We start from the raw sequence: 21,432 nt of genomic DNA, 5'->3' as shown, positions 1-21,432 counted from the left end.
TACACACATTATATTTTTATTTCATTAGGATTGGAACCTGCGATTGCCTCATTGCTAGTTGAAAACCTTACCCCTAGACTACGGAGGGAAAATTGTAGGTTAAAAAGTAAATACCTACTTGGCTTTTCAGTTCTGTTCACCAAACATGCCAAAAGACTTTTCAAGCAACTTCGATTCTTCAATTATTCACCAGGGTTATACTAAGAACATCTGATAAGGCACTTTTGACATAGGAGGAGAAAAGTTCCTTCTCATTGATCTTGCTTAAGTTTTTCTTTTGGGATTAAGCTCGTGGTGAAAATCTAGGCTTAAGTATTAAAGTTTGGATCTAGGATTAAACTCGAAGTGAAAACTATGTGTAAAAGAAGACTGTAAAAGAGCCTCGTAAGCCACTTTGAATTACGTTTCACTTTACTATTATTTAAGATATGTATATATTTATACATACCAATTATCAGTAGATATTTGTGAAAACTCAACACAGTGGCAATTCAACACACTTTTAAAAAGTGAAATAAAGTCATTAGAAACGATGAAATTATTTTTTTTTAACCTTACCTAACCTAACCTGACCTAACCTAACCTACTTAACTCAGTTAATAAAGTTTTTGTTTCATTACTTTCCATGAATTTATATAATTTTTTAAACAAGTGATGAATTATCATTTTGATGATTTATCCGGTCATCATTTTAAACGTATCTCCTGAAGTATTAATATTTTATAACAATCGACTTATGAGCAGCTTGTACTTTCAAATAATTAATGGGAAAATATTTTCTGTGTAAACAATTACTGTAATTGTAATTGTCAATAAATTGTAAGATACACAAACTCAAACAGCTCGGAAGGCTTTGAAGCAGAGAATGGATTGTTTCCTCGAGAGGGTATCCTCTTGGGGTGAGAATAACTTAGTCAAATTTAATGTTTCAAAGACCCAATCATGGCTAATTACGTTTAAAAGGGATCGAAATTACAATCTTGTCTCTTACAATGGAAGCAATCTTCCCAAAATGCCTTTCATTGTGATATGCTTGGTGTAACTCTGACTAAAAATGACCAGTTCCGGCACGGAAGCTCCATCGAAGCCAGAGTTAAGTTAGCCACACAGAAGCTGGGCGTGCTGTTCAGGGCCCTCAGATAGTATACAACCTATACAATATCTATTGAATTTGGCATCCACCTCTGGTCTGGAGCCTAAAAATACCTGAAAAAAACTCTTGACTTTGTGCAGAAACAGCCGGTCCATTTGATAGATTCCCCTCTCTTAAGAAACGGATTGCAGTCCTTAGAGCTCAGGCGTTAGGCAGGTATCTGTTCTTGTTTTACCGGTATTATACCGGAAGATGCTCCGAACTACCGTTATTGTTTTTTTCAAATATTCACTCCTTTTCCATCCACAAACAAATGCTTCTAATTTATATATCTAATACGTCTGTCTCGACACAGGTATAACCTAGTGAGACAGCCATCGAAAAACACCTGTAAAAAAAAATTATATTGATAATAAAATTAAAAATTGAAAGCAGTTTGAATCATGAGGTACAAAATAACCCATTAAAAAAACTGTATTATTATGTTATGTACAAAAGTTTTAATTATACATAAATTATATAAAAAGTGTTGTTAAACTATTTTACCAATAATTCTACACTTTCATTGCATTTAGAACTATACCAGCGAAAACCATTGAAAAATTACGGGAAGTTATTATATTTAAAGGATTTATGAAGCTGGAAGCATTTATGAAAGAAAGTATTTTTGCCTTTCAAAAGACGATCAGAAAGTTACTTTTCGAATGAACACCATTACTAAACTTGAAAAATTACTACATCTGTTCAAAAATGTTAGCAAAGGAAATACTTATTTTAATCAAAGAATTATTAATTTATTGATTAAATTGTTAGCACAATCAACTCCAATTTTTTAATTTTTTTATTCTTTATTGGCTTTCACCCATTAAGAGTGATCTTGGCCATACATTACAACATTTTTCTTATTAATAAATACAACAAATTACAGGATAAAATTGACATGATTGACAAAACCGCTGGATAGTACAGGGGCCCGACCCTTGGGCTCACGACCAAGGGTGGGCTGCCCCATCAGCCAGCGAAAAAACCCTGCCGCTGATGTTGTGCCGGTTCGTGACCGGTGAGGACCCAGCATCTAGCGTTTGGGGCGCACTGGGCGACCTCCACAGCCGGACTCTCCTGCCCATTGCCTAGAACCGCAGTCAGAAGAACGTACCTTACATTTGGTGTATCCAGTTGCTCCACTCTCCAACTCCCCACCCAACCTTTTTAACCTAATCCTTCCCAACCCATCTTAAATCCCACAAACAAATAAAACAAACTTAAAAACTATGAACTCACAACAAATTAATATAAACTCAGCGACAGCGAACAGTAGGAGTCCTCAGTGTGGACCGAGGATGAAGGTGAATTTCGCTAACATTCGCGGTCTGCACACCAACCTAACTCCCATCCACCACCACCTTCTCTCACAAAATCCCCATCTCCTCTTCCTTACGGAAACACAGATTGCCGAGCCCCCAGATACCTCCTATCTGAACTGCCCAGGATATCATCTGGAAAGCCTTTTCAGGCCCAAAGGAGGTGTCTGCCTTTACAGCCGTGCTGACATCAGCTGCGCTTGTCTCGCAAATATCGAGAGCGCAAAACACGAAGTGTTATGGGTACGTGTGGATCTCACCGGTATGATGAGAATTTATGCGTGCCTATATCGCTCACCAAACCTTGCCGAATCAGACACTGTTGAGTTGTTTAAATACTTGAGTGACACTGTAGATATTCTCTTGCCCCGTTACCCATCGGCCGAGTTTGTAATCCTGGGGGACTTCAATGTTCATAATGAACAATGGCTGAAGTTCTCGGGCCCAACAAACTCTGCCGGTAGATCAGCGGAATCCTTTGCCCTTATCCATGGACTAAGCCAACTCGTAGAATCTCCGACCAGAATACCAGACATCCCATCACATCGAGCCAACCTACTCGATTTGTTTCTCACTAGTGAGCCACTCGGGTACAGAGTGGAGGTGACAGCGCCCTTAGGATCTACTGACCACTGCCTGATTACCACCTCTGTCCCATCCTCCATGAACCGTCAACCCGACAAACATGCAAAGAGGAAGGTATGGCACTACAGGGCAGCAAAATGGGACGGCATGCGGTCTTTCTTCGGCGCCTTTCCTTGGAGTACTGTATGCTTTAGCTCCGAGGACCCATCAATTTGTGCACGCGAGGTAGAAGAAGTAATCACATCAGCAATGGATTGCTACATTCCCTTCTCCGTCAAATCCTCTGGAGCGGGCACAAAACCGTGGTTTGACCATCGCTGTGCTGAAGCTGTCAGACTCAAAAATACGGCTTTTAATGCACTCCGGAAGATTAGCTCCATGAATAACCTTTCGGAATACCGAAAACGGGCAAGGGATTGTAAGAGAGTTCTAAATAGAGCTAAGAGCGATCACGACCAGAGAATTGCGAAAAAGCTGGCTGACTGCCCCACTGGTAGCCGTGCTTTCTGGTCACTCGCTGGCTCGATCGTAAGAAATTTCTGCAGAACCACTTTCCCACCTCTGACCAAGCCTGATGGTCGGCTGGCTAACTCGGCCCGCGAGAAAGCTGAATTATTAGGCAAAATTTTCGCGGAAAACTCAACTCTTCAAGATAACGGAGAGACTCCCCCTTCCATTCCGCACTGCGGTTTTCAAATGGAGGAACCGAAGATCCGGAACAGAGAGGTTCTCCGAGTCTTGAACGAGCTGAAAGTCGACAAAGCCAGTGGGCCGGACGGAATACCTGCCTTGGTCCTCAAGAGGTGTTCTGCAGAAATGACTCCAGTGCTCGCGAAATTATTTAGGCTCTCTCTCAAAGGTGGAAAGGTGCCAGATCTTTGGAAAAAGGCAATCGTCCACCCAATCCCAAAAAAGGGGGACCGTTCCGACCCTTCTAACTACCGCCCCATAGCCATCACTTCCATACTCTCGAAGGTATTAGAAAGGGTGGTTAACAACAAATTGCTCACATATCTCGAGAATAACAATATCCTAAGCGATCGGCAATATGGATTTCGTCGAAACCGATCGTGTGGCGATCTACTCGGTTATGTAACGCATATTTGGGGGCGGTACATGGAACGTTTTGGTGAAACCCAAACCGTTGGGTTGGATATTTCCAAAGCCTTTGACAGAGTCTGGCACCGGGCGCTTATCGGGAAATTACCATCGTATGGGATCCACCCAACCCTGCATAGTTGGATTGCGGACTTTCTGAGGGGAAGAACAATTCAAACCGTGGTTGACGGCTCTTCTTCCTCACCGCACCAAATCAATGCGGGGGTGCCACAAGGATCTGTGCTGTCTCCAACGCTGTTTTTATTGCACATCAACGATCTCGTTGAATGTGCACCAATTCACTGCTACGCTGATGACAGCACCGTTCACGAGGGTTATCTTTTTGACAGGCCCCCTTCCATCTATGATGTCCGAACAGCTCGGGAAGTTTTGAAGCGAAAAATTGACCACCACCTAGAGATGGTTCGTGCTTGGGGTAAGTCCAACTTGGTCAGTTTCAACGTCTCAAAAACCCAAGCGTGTCTGATTTCGGCAAAGAGGGAGATCAATGACTGTCTGGTGCAATTTGATGGGAGCACTCTCCCCAATAAAGACTCCATTGAAATGCTTGGAGTTACTATATCAGACCAGCTCAAGTATCGGGGATCCATAGAAGCCCGAGTAAATCAGGCCTCCAAAAAGTTGGGCGTCTTGTACAGGGCTAGGAGATTCTTCAACAGTGACCAGCTGCTGACCCTGTACAAGTCTCAAGTCCGCCCAACTATTGAATTTGGGAGCCACCTTTGGGCTGGTGCCCCAAAATACTTGATAAACCTGCTTGAGTCTGTGCAAAGGAGAGCGATCCGTCTGATTGACAATCCATTGTTAACAGACCGATTGCCTTCTCTGATGCATAGACGCAATGTAGGCATGCTGTGTCTGTTCTACAGGTATTTCAATGGAGCCTGCTCCAAGGAGCTAGCAGCATTGATTCCTGATGCACCGGTGCACGTGCGCGAAACTCGACGGACACGAACTGAACACCCGTTCACGGTTGACGTTGGCTTCATGAGAACGGGCCGTTTTTACGACTCGTTTTTGTGTAAGTCGGCTCGTATGTGGAACGAGCTACCGGCATCTGTTTTTCTTCCCTCCTATAATCCGAGCCTCTTCAAGGCCCGCATTAACAAATCCCTTCCTACAGCCCCTACCTTACTCCGCCTCACAACGCCACCCAACCGGGTGGTGACATAGTTCCCCTGTCTGTGCACTGCACAGGCAGGGACACTCTTGTGAGGTGTCACATAAAAAAAAAAAAAAAAAACAACATTGATAAAACAACATACTATAACGTAACATAAATAAACCAAACACAACATAAACATAACATAACATAAATACAACATAACATAAACATAACATAATATAACATAAGCATAACATAACATAAACATAACATACTTAACATAAACGGTACAACTCCAATTTTAAAAATCAAAGCAAATCCCAGTTCTAGAGTCATTGAACTGAATACAGACACAGAAACACACCACGGAAATTTTCTTTTTTTTCTTTTTGAATAAATTTGTACTGGTAGATTACCAGCACTTTTGTGAAAGATCACCAATCAGAATCTAAATGTTGCTTAAAACGGTTTTAGCCATGTGTAATGATCAAAATTGAATGGCCATGTACTTCTGAACATTCCTATTCCGCATTACCTTCCCTCCCCACTCCCTAATGCCGTAGCTCTAACAACAACCATCCTACATGTTCCGATGTCGGAACAACGTGTTCATGAAAATATTCCGATTTTCATGAACATGTGTTCCGACATCGTGTTAAAATGTTCATAATTTACTAAAAGTTTATCAGGAAACCTGTTAATTTTCATTGGTAAGGCAAGTATTAAAGGTAAGGATTCTCAATGAATTAGCAACATTTATTATCTCCGTGTACCTCCCGCTGTATTCTGTCTAAAACAATATTATATTTGCGTTATAATAGTTCAACTGGCTCTGGTCAGATATAACCCTTTGACAGAGGAACCGCAGAGACAAAACTTGTTTAAACTTTGGTGCAAATTTCCGGTGACACTAACTCGACTCAACGTAATTAATAACGCCAACTTAGCCCAAAGTTTCGTGACATATTTGTGATGTCCGCATTTTTTTGTTTTCAATGACACTTTCCAAATAAGTCAAAATCATAACTTTTATTAGAAATTAAATATATGATTTAGAGAGTACATGTGTTTTTTTGTGATATTTCACCCTCCATTCTAAGGATGACCCTGTGTTATGGCGGGTGAATTTTACAGTTTGCGGACATAGAATCTATACATTACTTTAATACAAAAAAGAAAAATGATGTATAGCTAGTTTGGGTTGCAAGAAAAGAATGGAGAAGTAAGAGAAATATAAGATGAAAAATTTCAGAAATTGTTATTAAATAGATCACACTAATTAATTATGTACATACTGGTTCCATGATAACTCGACACAGTGATTATTCAAAACACACTTAAAAAGTGATATAAAGTCATTAAAAACGATGAAATTTTTTTTTTACCTAACCTAACCTACTTAACCCAGTTAAAAAAGTTCTTGTTTCATCACTTTCCATGACTTTATATAACTTTTTAAAGATGTGATGAATTATCATTTTGATTTATCCGGTCACCGTACATACTATACCGCTAAGGGTTCCATGATAACTCAACACAGTGACAATTTAACACACTTTTAAAAAGTGATATAAAGTCATTAGAAACAATGATTTTTTTTTTAACCTAACCTTACCTAACCTACCCAGTTCATAAGGTTTTTGTTTCATCACTTTCCATGACTTTAGATAACTTTTTAAAGTTGTGATAAATTATCATTTTGATGATTTATCCGGTTACCACCGCTAAGAGACGAAATAAGGATATATTCTGTTTTGTCTGAAAGGTGATTAAATTGATAGAGTCTAGAATAAATGAGTATAGTAGTTGTAATGTATTCCGTGTGTTAGGATCCATTTCTTAATTTATTTTTTAAAGGAATAGGGTTGACTTACGGTTCTTAGGTTTTCAGGGATAAGGTTAAAGATTTTAGGAGCTAGGAAGAAAAACTTTCTTTGAGTTGACGTGGTATGTAGTGAAGATACTTTGTAGTGACCGTTGGTTATTGTTCTGGTGGTGTAGTTGTGTTGTAAGAGACTTTTATATTTTAACAGGAAATGTATTAGCGAAAATTTTAGGTAGAGTTTTCGTATGTTTAAGACCTTATACTCTATGAGGAGTCGAGTGGAGGGGTATCTTGTCGGTCGCTTGTTAATGACACGTATTACCATTTTCAGTACCAACACACAATATTTTATGAAATAACGTAGTTAAATTCTTTTGTTAATACTTTTAGACTTCCGAATTCTAATTTAATAAACTTATTGTGTTCTCTGCAAATGGTCCAACACACTTTTTAAAAAAAACAAAGAAATAGTTACATTTATTAAACTGTTTAACTAATTTAAACATGTATCTGACAAACCGAAATAGAGAAAATTTCTCTCATTCTGTATTTAATATGTTTTTTTTCACGGTGCTTTCATCATGCTACACCAAAAGTGTTTGCGGGCCGCAGTTTCCCCACCGCTGTTCTACACGAACTATGTATTCTCTCTCCTAATTATTCGGTATTAAAGCTCTAGAATGCGTCAAAAACAGGTGAGTCATGTTTGTTTAAGGGGTATGCAAACCGCCGAACATGCAGCTGGTGTTTGCTGGCTTCAATTGTTTACTAGATCCGTGGCTGCCACCCCTGGAGTCAGGCCCGGACTTACTATAGAACTAAAAGAACCATTGCTCAGGGCGCGTATAATACTATTTATGGACTAACTACCATATGTATTTCTTTTTGCCTAGAATACTAATGGAGGGAAAAAAATATGCCAAGTCAGTGGAAATCTTTAATTTATCTTTAAATTAATATAAAATGTTATTAATGAAGCAATTTAGTTATGTACAAAAAATCATGTTTATTTATTAATATTCATATTTAAAGGCCTGAAAAAAAATAATGCTAGCGCAAACCCTGTGAAAAACCACGGGATGTTATAATTATTGTAGGATTTGTGAAGCTGAAAGAATTTATAAAATATTACATCGGAATCACTCACTGCCGGTCATCGATTTTCTCTATAATTTTTTTTTTGTTGACAAATGGTAAGAGAAATATTCCAAATTAACTCTCAAAAGAACAACGTTAGTAAACTTTAAAATCAATAGTTATTCAGTTTAAAGTCTGTTAATTCTTGATATATCTGTCAAACGTTTTAACAAAAGAAATGCACATTTAATATATATGTTACAGCCAAAGTAATAAATCCGGATATTATATATACCATCCAGCCATTATTTATAATGTCTACCCAATTTAGACAAAGTGATAATTGACACAGAATTAATCACATTAACTAGCAATTTTATATAATATCTTCGTAGACTTGGATAATGTAATAAAACAAGTAGGTATAAGTAAAGATTATAAAATTGTATTTTAATTTGCCTTTAATTTATAAAGAAAATTTATGTTGATTTATTATTGCTTAGGTTAGGTTAGGTTGGGTTATGATAGGTTAGGTTAGGTTAGGTTGGGTTATTATAGGTTAGGTTAGGTTAAGTTGGGTTAGGTATGATTAGGTGGGTAACAAGTCAGTTGGACCGTATTTATTACTTTGGCTAACTTTGACCGATATTTTGAATAATATCCGGAAGTGATTAATGTATCACATTGTATAAACATTTTTTTATTATATATAATGACCAGTAATTATGTATATTAGCTATTTAATCACTATGACTGTAACATATATATAATTTAGCTACCTACTTAATCGTCTTTCCGACATGGTTCGTACTTATCAGTTCCAACGTTTAAACTAAAATTTCACTGAAAAACAGTTTCAAATCACGCATGCACCCACGCACCAACAACCCAAATTGGTATATTTAATTATTGTTAGAACGGAGTTAAAAATATTTAACGACCCGTCTGAAGAAACAAATTTCCACAAATTATTTTGCATTGGGTCAAATATGTATTATCCATTGCCTCTACTGGGTGAGTTCGGTCCTGTTTGTGCTTCAGACAACTTTGCACAATGCTTTTCTAACTACCATCTGCTAGCAACATAAGCTTTAGAGCCCCGCCAGAGACCGCACAAGAGTTCCCAGCAAAACCAGAGGGAGGATGGAATGCTCAATATTGGGGAATGTAATGGGATGAAAGGATGGGACAGGATGAAGAATAGATAGAGAACAATGGAAGCAGTATCGGATCAGGACTTTTTGTGCTGGAAAAAAAATATGTTAGGCGACTCCAATCACATGATCTGATCTTTCTTATTCATAAAGATTCTTATTTTTTAATGATAAACTAATGTTTATAAGACAAGGTTTTTATGCATAGCACAAAGATAATAAATTATTATTTAATTATATAAATAATTTACTATCCTTTGTGCCATGCATAAAAACCGTGTCTTATAAAAATAAATATTTAACAAGTGAAAATATTTCACCAACAAATGTAGATATAATATGTCTCGACGCCATCTAGTGGGAAATTTAGCACTTACAAAGCCTTTCCTACAAAAATAAAAAGTCGGTGTTTTACAGGTGGAAAAATATAATAAGCTGTAATTGTTGATTGAAGTACTAGTACATGTTGAATCATTTGGCGGGTTGGAAATAAGCCGACGTGGCTCAGTGGTCCAGAGCGTCTGACCGGACATCAGAAGGCGAGGGTTCAATTCCTATCGGCGGCATTTATTTTTACTCGGGAGATGTTTTCAATTGGTATTGATATTAGAGGCGAATTATTATTGCTCATAATAATTTATTATAAAGAATCATATTCGTAAAGACGAGTTAAGGAAACGGAGAAGAAATTCTATACCGATTTTTATGTTTTTTGTTTAACATATGTTTATAAGTAAATTTCTATCACACTGCTTCTATTCGCTGCGACGGACGATATTAAATTATTTAATAATAGCTTTACCTCGCTACGCATTGCTGTGGCCTAGAACATGTTATTTGCAAAGGTAACATCTATTTAATATAGTTATATAAAAACACACGTTTATTCAAATGCAAAGTTGTGTCAACATTTCAAAGCAATCGGTGAATAACTTTGGGAGATTTCAGATTTTGAACAAACTAACATTAATATTTTTATTTAAATAGATTTACGGTATTAATATATCATACACAATTATAATTGCATGTCCCAATATATAAAACGCATATACTAAACGCATAACGCATATACTAAATTGTTGATTGGCTTAGGTAGGGAGGAGTCTGAAAAACTATTATATAATGTCACTTAAAACTATGTCATGTTTGCCTGTGTTAAATTTAGTAAGAACTTAATATAAGTATACTTAATTTTAAAAAAAGAGTAAAAATTAAATTACATTTGGCATTTCACAAACATTTGGTTCCTTAGAACAGGCAATCTGCCTAGCTAGGAACTAAATTCGACCTAACAAAACGTAATAACACTTGTACCTACTCTTTTTAAATATATGCTCTCATAATGCTATGTTATTACTGTTATGTCTGCTTTAAATGTATCTAATGTAAAAAATACATACATACATACAGACATAAGCATAATCAAATATTTTTTTACAAAAATAACAATGAAAGTATTTGATCATAAGATGGAGGAGGGTTTGGGTACCGCCGCCTTGAGAACCATTTATTGGATAACCAACACCTTTACAGTAGGTCACCCCAAGTGGTTCGGTACGTTTGGTGATTTAGCAGGGGTGCCCGAGACGAGGTTTGTTCAACAACAGTTATAACGGCGCCTGCCCGTCAGCTGCGTGGCGTGCATGAACGGGAGAGGCTGGTTTGCGGAGACCCTTTGACCTCTCCAACCGGTCTTTCGACCCATCTCTTTACGCCGTAGTTATATATACATATGTTGGTTACTTCTAGAAAAAATGATCCCAAGATTCCTGCCGAACCCTCATACCTTCCACCTTCCCAGAACTTCTTCTCATTTCTTTCCTTAAAAAAGACCAACCACACAGCATCCCAAAAGTTGACATAGACCCTGAGGGAATTTCTTTTCGTCAGAGCGTCCTGTGTGGGGTTAATGTAAAAAAGACAGTATAAAATTAATACAAGCTCTAGAAGGAAGAAGAAGGAAGGAAGGAAGAATTGTAAGTGGATTTGGGTTTAATTAAGATTGATTGCAAAATTATGATAATATAGCCTTCTTGTACCTATCTTGCGTGCAGATTCGCCACTATTACTACCTATGATAGAATGAAGTATGTCTTTGGGTGGGTTTATTTTTAAACAACTCACAGTTTCATTCCGAGATTGATGAAATTTTCACACTTGACCTACATAACTGATCTTGAGTTAAATTAACTACATTTTGAGTTTATGAGACAATATGAAGTCTAGACGTATTGTGATTTGTAACGTCATTGGTTAGCAATAAATGATAACTGTGACTACAAGTATGCACGAAATAAAAAATTAAAAGTTTTTCTGAATTATTATTATAACAATGAGTAAGTTTTTGTTGGTGTTGTTTCATATAGTGTATCTCCTGTGTTATTTATCACAATATGATATCTTGTCTTAATATGATATCTCCAATTACACCAGAATATCCTCCATAAAATAAATGTTTTTCTGATTTTCAAGAATATTTTTTTGTTTTTAAATAATGTTGTTTTATTAGAGGTACCTTAACAAGGAGGACATTCATAAATAGTTTTATTTTTGCTAATACTACACCTGTACAAATTGATAAAATATAAACTGTTGATTTACTGAAAATTTATAAATAAAACACGAGGAAGATCATCGTCCACATGAAAAAAACCACCCCTAAAACTACTTATACTAAAAATGATGCTGACTTAAAGAGATTAATTTAAACATAAAATAAAATTTTATCAACATATTTTCAAACAAAATTATATACCTACAAGACAAAGACATTCACTACTTAGGACGTGTAATGAAATTAGACAAAATTATATACAAGACAAGGACAGTCACAGATTAAACCCAAGGATGTGTAATGAAATTAGATAAAATTTAAAAAAAGTACAAAGCCAATACACAAAATAGTTTTTACTCCATAAACGAATGAAATATTATAACGTGTTGCCGGAAACTATAAATTCTGCACCGATTAGTAGAAGCTTGATTATCGGAGCCAAATTATTCAAAAGATAATGTTATAGTGTATGCACGCAAGTTATAATAAATAAGACATTTGTAAACTTGCATAAAAATATAATATAGTATAGGAGATGTACATTCTAACACACCGGTTTCATGGGGAAGCGGCAGGAAGTATGGGATTCTCAGGACGTTAGTAGGTAAATTGATTTATTTCAGATGAAATATTGGAAATGAATTAAAATCCGTAGAAGCGGTCTATTGGGTAAGGTATCCCTGGGATAAGTCAGCAAATTTAACTAACTTGATGTTCAAAATAAGAGAAAAATATGCTTTTACACACTTTATGTTCAAAATAACAGGAAAATACTTTTTGACGAAATTTTACACACTTGACGTTCTAAATAAGAGGAAAATATACTTTTACACACTTGACCTTCAAAATAAGAGGAAAATTCTTCTTGGTGAATTTTTACACACTTGACGTTCAAAATAAGAGCAAAATATTTCTTGTTGAAATTGTACACACTTGACCTTCAAATAAGAGGAAAATTCGTCTTGGTGAATTTTTACACACTTGACGTTCTAAATAAGAGGTAAATATACTTTTACACACTTGACGTTCAAAATAAGAGCAAAATATTTCTTGTTGAAATTGTACACACTTGACCTTCAAATAAGAGGAAAATTCGTTATGGTGAATTTTTACACACTTGACGTTCTAAATAAGAGGAAAATATACTTTTACACACTTGACGTTCAAAATTAGAGGAAAATAATTATTGATGAAATTTTACACGTTTGATGATCAAAATAACAGGAAAATACTTGTTGGTGAAATTTTACATACTTGATGATCAAAAATACTTTGAAATTGTACACACTTGACGTTCAAAATAAGATGAAAATTCTTCTTGATGAAGTTTTATACAACTGACATCCAAAATAAGATGAAAATTCTTTGTCTACACCTGATGAAGAACTCTGCGTAAATACCGTCCAACGCCGGGGTCTTCAGTTAGTATTTATAAAAATATTCTGCTTAGGTAAGATTGGCATTAGCTAACTAAGCATTCCTAAAAATTTCACTTATTTAAATAAGTTTTCAACTTTTTTCATCTTCATAACTGTTTGAATTTCTTTAATATTTATCTTTCAAAGTGTCCCTAAGTACCATTAGTGTGGTGACTTTAAACACCCATTAAATTTGCTTTTTCAAGCGTTACCTCAGAAGAAATGAGAAAATTAACAAAGAAAGAAATACAATATTTCACCGAAAAAATACTTTCTTTTGAAATGAAAAAAAAATCTTTTTTTTCAGGAATTTGTGTATTCTCGACTAAGAGCTACAAAACTTTTAATATTAGCGACCCTGAAAGAAAAACATTGTGGAGTTATGTAAATAGCGGTGGATATATTAACAAATATACTAAACTTTATTTTGAGAGATTTTATTTATTCATCAGAACTAGAAATTCTCTGTCAAAGAAGGCTAAGTTAACCAAAAAGATCATTTGAGCGCAATATCTAAAATACATAGCAGAGATTAAAAAAATTTCTTCCAGTTCTACGAGTATTTTTTTTCTTTTAAAAGATGTTTTCATTTAAAAGTTTTTAAATCACTAACTCTAATCTCAATCCATCGTTTATAAGCAGACTTAAAAAGTGAACAGTGAAAGCAAAAGTACATATACGTTCTTATTATTGCACCCGCAAATACACTGGCAAATATGTACAGGGTTTTCCAATAAGAGGTGTTATTTTGAATATTTGCTATTTCGGTAGATGTTACTTTTGAAGCTATTATTTTTTTACATTTGACAAGTAAAAACTACGCCATTATTAAAAATGGAACGATACACGCTTCAACAACGCATTGAAATGATTAAAATTCACTCGAGTGAATCAAATGCAAATCATCTTAAATAATGAGGCCCATTTCCACCTCGGTGGCTTCGTCAACAAGCAAAATTGACGCATCTGGGGCTTGAAAAACTCAAGATTTATTGTTGAAAAGCCTCTTTATTCTCAACGTGTGACTGTTTGGTGCGGTTTATGGTCCGGTGGAGTCATTGGACCTTACTTTTTCGAAAATGAGGCTGAAGCAACAGTTACGGTGAATGGATTGCGCTATCGAGAGATGATTAATGATTTTTTATGGCTGGAATTAGATGGTATTGATCTGGACAACATTTAGTTTCAACAAGACGGCGCTATGTGCCACACAAGCAACAAAACCATTGATCTTTTACGATTAAATATCAAAATAACACCTCTTATTGGAAAATCCTGTTTATAACTTATCGTTTTAAAATATTTTTAAAAACTATATAATTTTTCTCTCTTGTAACTAATTGTCATTTTATTTAAATACGCGTGTTATGATTCAATGAATTGTTTGCGATTTCTTTTAATATGGAATCCACAGAATTGACTTTTAAAATTAATTAAACGGTACGCATAGTCACAATTACAGTTATTTCGGAATATTTATCATTCCACCGTGAAAATATAAATATGCAAAAATGTTCATTAGTGTTACGAACGATGTAAAATAATTTTGGTATGACGCGCGGTCTATAATCCTGTTACTCAAAATTTCCAATTTTTGGAATGAATTTTACTCCCACGGGCAACTTAATCATCCCCGTTCGTGTGATGCCCACACTGAAGAGATAAATAGGTAGAAATGTGCTGAGGGCGTGTCCGTGTGCCAAGCCGAAGAAATGTCATTTTCGTCTTACTTTTGGTGAACTTGACCAAACATCATCAAAAATCAATTATTTTTAATCATAGTTTTATTGGCATGTCTGTATGGTTCATTGGAATCAAATGTTTTTTATTAAATGGGGTATTTTTACAAACTATAATAATAATAATATTTGGCTAATTTATATAGCGCCGTTTTCGTGAGAAATCACCTGAATAACATTAAAAATTTGAAGTTTATTTATCTAATTAAGATTATCATACTAAAAATATTTGGTTTCAATTTATAATTATTGATTTCAAAAAATTTCTCAAACCGTACTTTCCGAAACGATTCCAATTGGCGACAACATCATTATTACGTAGAAAACGCGGCTGAATTCGCTAATAAAAACGGACATGTTGTTTTGGTGGACAATCGAAAATGGCATATTTTATATCATTATTATTATTTTTTATTTTTATTTAATATAATATTAGTGGGTACAGGATATAATATGAGTAGGTATTCATCTCACCAATGAAGAAACTGGTTCTTGTGCTTGGCGAGAGAGTTACACTAATTATAAGAAAAATAGAATATCATTATGCTATAAGTACCTAAGTATATATATGATAGGAAAAATATATAAAGAGACAAAATCTAAATACAGTGGAGATGAGTATAGACTGATAATAAATATCAATGAAGGGAAAAACAGGCAATTATTTAGTTAATTATTTCTGAAAGAGTAACTTAAGTTTTAGTTTAAGTATGTTAATATCCTTTAATTTCTTTATTTCAATCGTAAGGTTGTTGAAATACTTTATTCCTAAATATTTATAGTTATTTTGCATTTGTTTGGTATTACATTTTTGAATTTTGATATTGTATTGATATCTTTTAGATAAGTGGGTTTCATATTTTTTGATTATATTATCTTTATAAATTTGGATAATTGCATTTTTCTTGAATATATCTTCTACTCGGGGCACTCCTAAATCTGTAAATAGCGTTTCTGTTGGATACGTGGATTATAGATAACTTATTCGTCTGTATAAAAATATCTTCACTAGGTATCATATTTTTTTACGCTTACAAAAATACCATATTGGCGAAAAAAAGTTTTTTTAGAACTTACTACTGTTGAATATAAGGGTTGGAAATATTGCCGACGTTAACGCGAACACTAAAAAAATTATAATATACGAGTATACACTTGCGAGCCGAAATGCGAACCGAACAACAACAGCGAAACTCGATATTTCCACAAGAGAAATTGGAGTGATACATAGCGGTGAATAAACGACTAGTCTCAGTAATATATCACATTCTAGAGATTATCCGATCAGTATATGTTAGTATGACGCAACAGTGACCAAATCCTTTAGATAAGGCTGCTAATTGTTTATTCCTTGTTTAGCTAAATGAGTTTACAAGATTAACATGTGGTGATAATCTGATAAATGTTATCCATGGGAAAATGTCACTGATTACTTTTAGCCAAAATTGTTTGCAGAGTCATTAAAGGTCAACCCATGCACATTATTTTTCGTGTTGACCTTCTAACAACGTTTTTTTAATCAAATACTTGATACAGGCCGTGACAAGAGTCAGAATAAAAAGAGATTGGGTATAATATTCAATCAATCGGGAGGCGGTTTTGAGTACCACCGGCCCGGGTACATTTACCGGATAAACAACAGCCCTGCCATAGGTCACCCCAAGTGCTTCGCTACGTTGGCGATTTTGTAGGGGTGCCCGGCTCCATTGGGTGAGATGTGTTCAGGATTCGTCTGTCCACCCGCTGCGTGGCTGGTGATCTTTTGACCTCTTCAACTGGTCTCTGTACCCATTGCCTTGCGCTTATACCAGTGGGTGGTATATATCCACAATGATCCTTAGATTCCTACCCAACCCTCATACCTTTTATCATCCGAGAACTTCTTCTCCTTCCTTTCCTTAAAAATGACCTTTCACAGAGCATCTCAAAAGATGACATAAGCCCTGATAGATTTTTTTTAGCAGTGCTTCCTGTGTGGAGTTAATTTAAAATAAGTAAAATATTTTGCTTTCTCTAAATCTACAAAGAATATTTCATTTTAAAAAATCCACCCACTGAATACAATAAGTTATTACCTAATAACAAATATTGACCAAAATAACAAATTAAGTATGAACAATTTGAAATACAAATATAGTCAGTCAGCCTTTCTAAAAAAGGACTTATTATTATGGCATTCGTTTGGATAAAACGTTCTTAAATCAAGGCTCAAGGCCAGCTTTACCACACTAAGGTTGAACGAACATTTAAGAATCTAAATAGCGAGACTAAGTAATTTTTTCAAAAGTGCTTACAAGACAAGGCACGATCAAGTGAATCAGATACTCGAGTCGGGCCATGTCAAGAGTCAGAATAATAGAAGAGTATGTATGAGACGATGTATGAATGTGAATGAGGCAAGAAGTGTGTGTCAAGACCGAGTTGTTTGGCGGTCCGTCCTCTCTGCCTACCTGAAACGGCGTGCTGGTTAGTTAGTTATCTAACACTCTTGAGATATTTTTCTACGCATTTGTCAGAAGTCCACTGGAGTGTGCTTCCACAATATGGAGTACTCAATAAAATGTATACATAAATTTAATAGAAAGAACACAGAGTAAATTATCGAAACATTTGTTAAGTTTAAAAAAAAGACATACATTGTCACATCTAATGTTTCTGTATATAATTTGCTAAATAATAAAATAGATAGTCCAGAATTGTTATCAGTTATTGGTATAAATGTTGCAATGAGGCGTACTAGGCATACTACGCTTCTTCATACAGAAGCCAACAACACTAATGCTGTAACAATTAATCTTACCTGTATTAATACTTCCCTAAAAGGAATCTCAAGATATATGTGGGTAGATTAAATGCTTGCACCAGTAATAAAACTCCTATAGCAAATATAAGATTTATTTTATAAAATGCGGACACAAATGACATCTTGAGGACATACGTAATAATTTAATTTATAACCATATAACTTGTAATTAAATGTACCTACTGTCAATGTTAAAATAATTAAATAAAAAAGGGGTATTGGATTCAGATAATGATTTATTGTAACGAAAACTAAACTTGCATCAAACTAATCATTATATTAACACTTGGCAATAAAGACAAATCCTCTAAAATCTTACATCTCCTTTCATAAAACAATTTATTTATATATATTGTATGCGTTTATACTTCATTTACAATAATTTATCACATGATCTGCATTCCTTATTATTTCATTTTTCTCCCTTAACACAATTAAAATAATAATATAATCACAAAACTTGAATAGAACATTCACAAAACTTGAACATCAACTTTGAAATTTGATGAATTGTTCAAATTTTGTGATATAACCCGTCCTTAAATTAAAACTGTGATGGTATTACTTCCCATCTATAACACGAGAATAGATTTATCAACCGAGATGGGTAGTGCTGTACAAAATATGAATACAATATATCTTGTAAACACTCTTGAACCATAATAAAATAAATAAAAATTAGTCCCAGAGAGATGTCATACCCACGTATACATCTCTCCCTTCTTTTATTTGAAAGCGAAAATATTTTATAACGTCGCGTACGTCCTCTTTCTGAGACGACTCTAAAAACCACGATACAAGTATATTAATGTGACTAAAGCAAATAGTGTGCACCGAGATATGTGACAGTCTTTCATCTCTGCTTTATTCTGCGGGAAAACAGTGTGATGCTAAGATCAGTCAGATAGGTAGGTACTTTTTTTCACTAACTTCATACCCTTAGGAAAATTAATTTCCTTCAGGCCCGTGTCACCTTTGGGGATGCTGTTTTGGGGTCTTTTGAGGAGAGAAAAGAGTGAGCATCTATACGATGTATGTGGAAATAATCACAGAAGCTGGCAAATCGTTTCTCAGCCGAGCTTTTGAACTCGAAAACGATTTGTTGAAACAACCCGTTCTCGTGTGACAAATTTCAACGGTTTACAAATTTTGGGCGCGCGTTTGCCGTATTTTCCAGCTATGTACACTGTACAGGTCGGTTAGTTAAATGGGTCAGTTTCAAATCGTATTATTGACTTCATTATTGAAAGTGGTTTTTTATTACATTTGAAATTTTGGCTTAAAGGTTTTCATTTTTAGAAAGCAGACCTTTGAGATCAGGACCCAACCGAGACCTTTAAATTAACCCACTTTCTTGCGAGGGTTTAGTGGTTAGGATTGACAAAGGGTAAAGGGTACTGAAGATATCTCCCAACAAAATCAAACTGATACAACGAATCTTCAATTTAATAAAAAGCCAAGTTTCAAACCTTTATAAATTATCATTTTTGTTCGGGTTTCTCGTGACCATTTTTTTCCAAAAATTTTCGTACTTTATATGTACCAAAAATAGATATTTATTTGTTTATTTAAATACAAAAAGCACGACATGTCCCATTAACATAAATATAGTTAATAAGTACAAGGTATAAAGTATACAGCATAAAGTTTAAAGTATAATATACGGTATAAAGTGTAAAGGTAAAATATAAAGTTTAGTTAATTATAAAGAATTAATTATAAAAAAAACAAGTACAAAAGGTAAGAAAAACAAAATATTGAACCTTTCCCTTACTGTGCTTAAAAAATCCACGCGTTCCGGTGCTGTGTAGTCAATACACATCTCAAAATAAGTGATTTAATTTCGGAAAAATATGAATATTCATAGTTAATCCCTTATGTTTATTACATTTTATATTAACAAAGATAATGATTTTAATTTGCTGAAAACATGTAAAAACCATCGGCAGATGCTAAAAAAATGTGCGAGGAGTCCTTATCTAACGACGGCCCGCGACCGACTGGCTGCAGTTGCTGGATGGGCGCTGGACTCACATACACAGCTATTCGGTCGTAGGTATCGATGGTCTAAATACAACTGCGGATGTGTGGATTTTTCAAGTTCCAGCATAGCCAACTAAAGCTGGACATCAATAGGGTATCATTTCCTCGCACACTCTTCGCGTAGCAGTGTCACATGGTTGATTTATTTTGTGTATTTGTTACCGATTTGTAACAAAACACTCTGATTTTTAATTGAATAAGAAAACTATGTAAAATATTATTTTTTAATTCAGTGCAAAAATGTATTACAAAGGAACACCTTAAATCTGAACCCAGAAGTTATTGTATTTATAGAGTTATTAAAGTTATTAGTAACAATGTGTAGTAAATACATATCACAGATAAGGAAAGTTTAATAATGACTTGGAAGAATTATTTTATTAACTATGCCAAACATAAATTAATAATTTTCAGCAATAATAATAATTAGCACTGTAATAATTTTCTTTCTGAGCATATGTTGTAATTTTATTCGTTCTACGTTCTACATTTATGATTACACATTTACGTCATATTGCGCCGATTTGACATAATTGTTATCTGTCATCTTTTCAAATACAGCGCCATGAACTATTTGCTTATATTCGGTATAAATATTGATCCGTACCTATTTATTTTATGTGACGCCCGTGTCTGTACAGTATAAAGGCAGAGGATCTATGGTGCTACCCAAATGGGTAGCGTTTTGAGGCTGGTTAAGGTAGGGGCTGTAGGCTGTTTATTGATAGCATTACACAGTAAAAAGAACATTCTAGATTACCTAGAACCCGTTTTCCGCTTATTCCAGGACACCATTTATAATCGAATAAAATTTGCGCAGAATCAACTCCAAAGGCATTTTGCCGCAAGTTCTCAAGTGACAGGTATTCATTATAATAATAATATCTACTTGATATGAATTTGCGTTACTTTGAACTGCATTGTCAAAGAAAAGAAAGATACCCAAGATAAGATGTATTTACCTGAAAGTAGAGTACAATTCTGCACATGGCGTTCCCGAAGAACCAGGTTTCCGTGACATCCCACAGGACTGTAGGGGGAAGACAAAACAGGATCACCATGAAGTCAGCAACAGCAAGATTCACGATAAAGTAATTGGTCACTGTCCTCATGGAGTGGTTCCTGTACACAGCAACACACACCAGAGCATTCCCTACAAGCCCAACAAAGAACACTACCATGTGGGATGCTATCAACACCCATTCGTATGGCATCGGAAAGATGTAATCATCAAGCAGCTCAATATATTCTTCTTTAGTCAGGTTGCAATAGATCACCTGACCTACGCAGATAGATTCTGTAACATTTTCAAATTCTGTAGTAGTTTCTAAGTTGTGGGAAAAATCATCTTCGTACGTCATCTTTCCGATGTTTGTATCTTTATCGTTGGATGTTGTGTCGTTGAACGGGTTCGTTGATGATTCCGACATACTTTCGCGATAGTCAAAAGAATGGCTCAACTGATGTTCGATCAACAAGCCATATGTTGGTTCCTGAGAAATGGTTGTATCTGATTCATCTGTTGTATCATTTTCGTAGGTTTCTTTATAATCGAT

General features: G+C 35.1%; 1 protein-coding gene across 1 annotated transcript in view; it reads right to left on the bottom strand.

The window, feature by feature from the left end:
- LOC149410171 (orexin receptor type 2-like) overlaps positions 1-21,192 on the bottom strand; it is a 538,676-nt gene extending 517,484 nt beyond the window's left edge. The window contains exon 1 of the mRNA XM_089648681.1: positions 20,839-21,192. Coding sequence (XP_089504807.1) covers positions 20,839-21,090 — 252 coding nt within the window. The 5' untranslated portion in view covers positions 21,091-21,192. The remainder of the gene's footprint in view (positions 1-20,838) is intronic.
- Positions 21,193-21,432: the final 240 nt, after the last annotated feature.

This window comes from Hesperophylax consimilis, chromosome 28 (genome assembly GCF_061612785.1).
Source record: "Hesperophylax consimilis isolate HC1 chromosome 28, BYU_Hcon_1.0, whole genome shotgun sequence".
Lineage (NCBI taxonomy): Eukaryota > Metazoa > Arthropoda > Insecta > Trichoptera > Limnephilidae > Hesperophylax > Hesperophylax consimilis.
The sequence above is the reverse complement of the archived record's forward strand: the minus strand, read 5'-3'. Positions and strand labels throughout refer to the sequence as shown.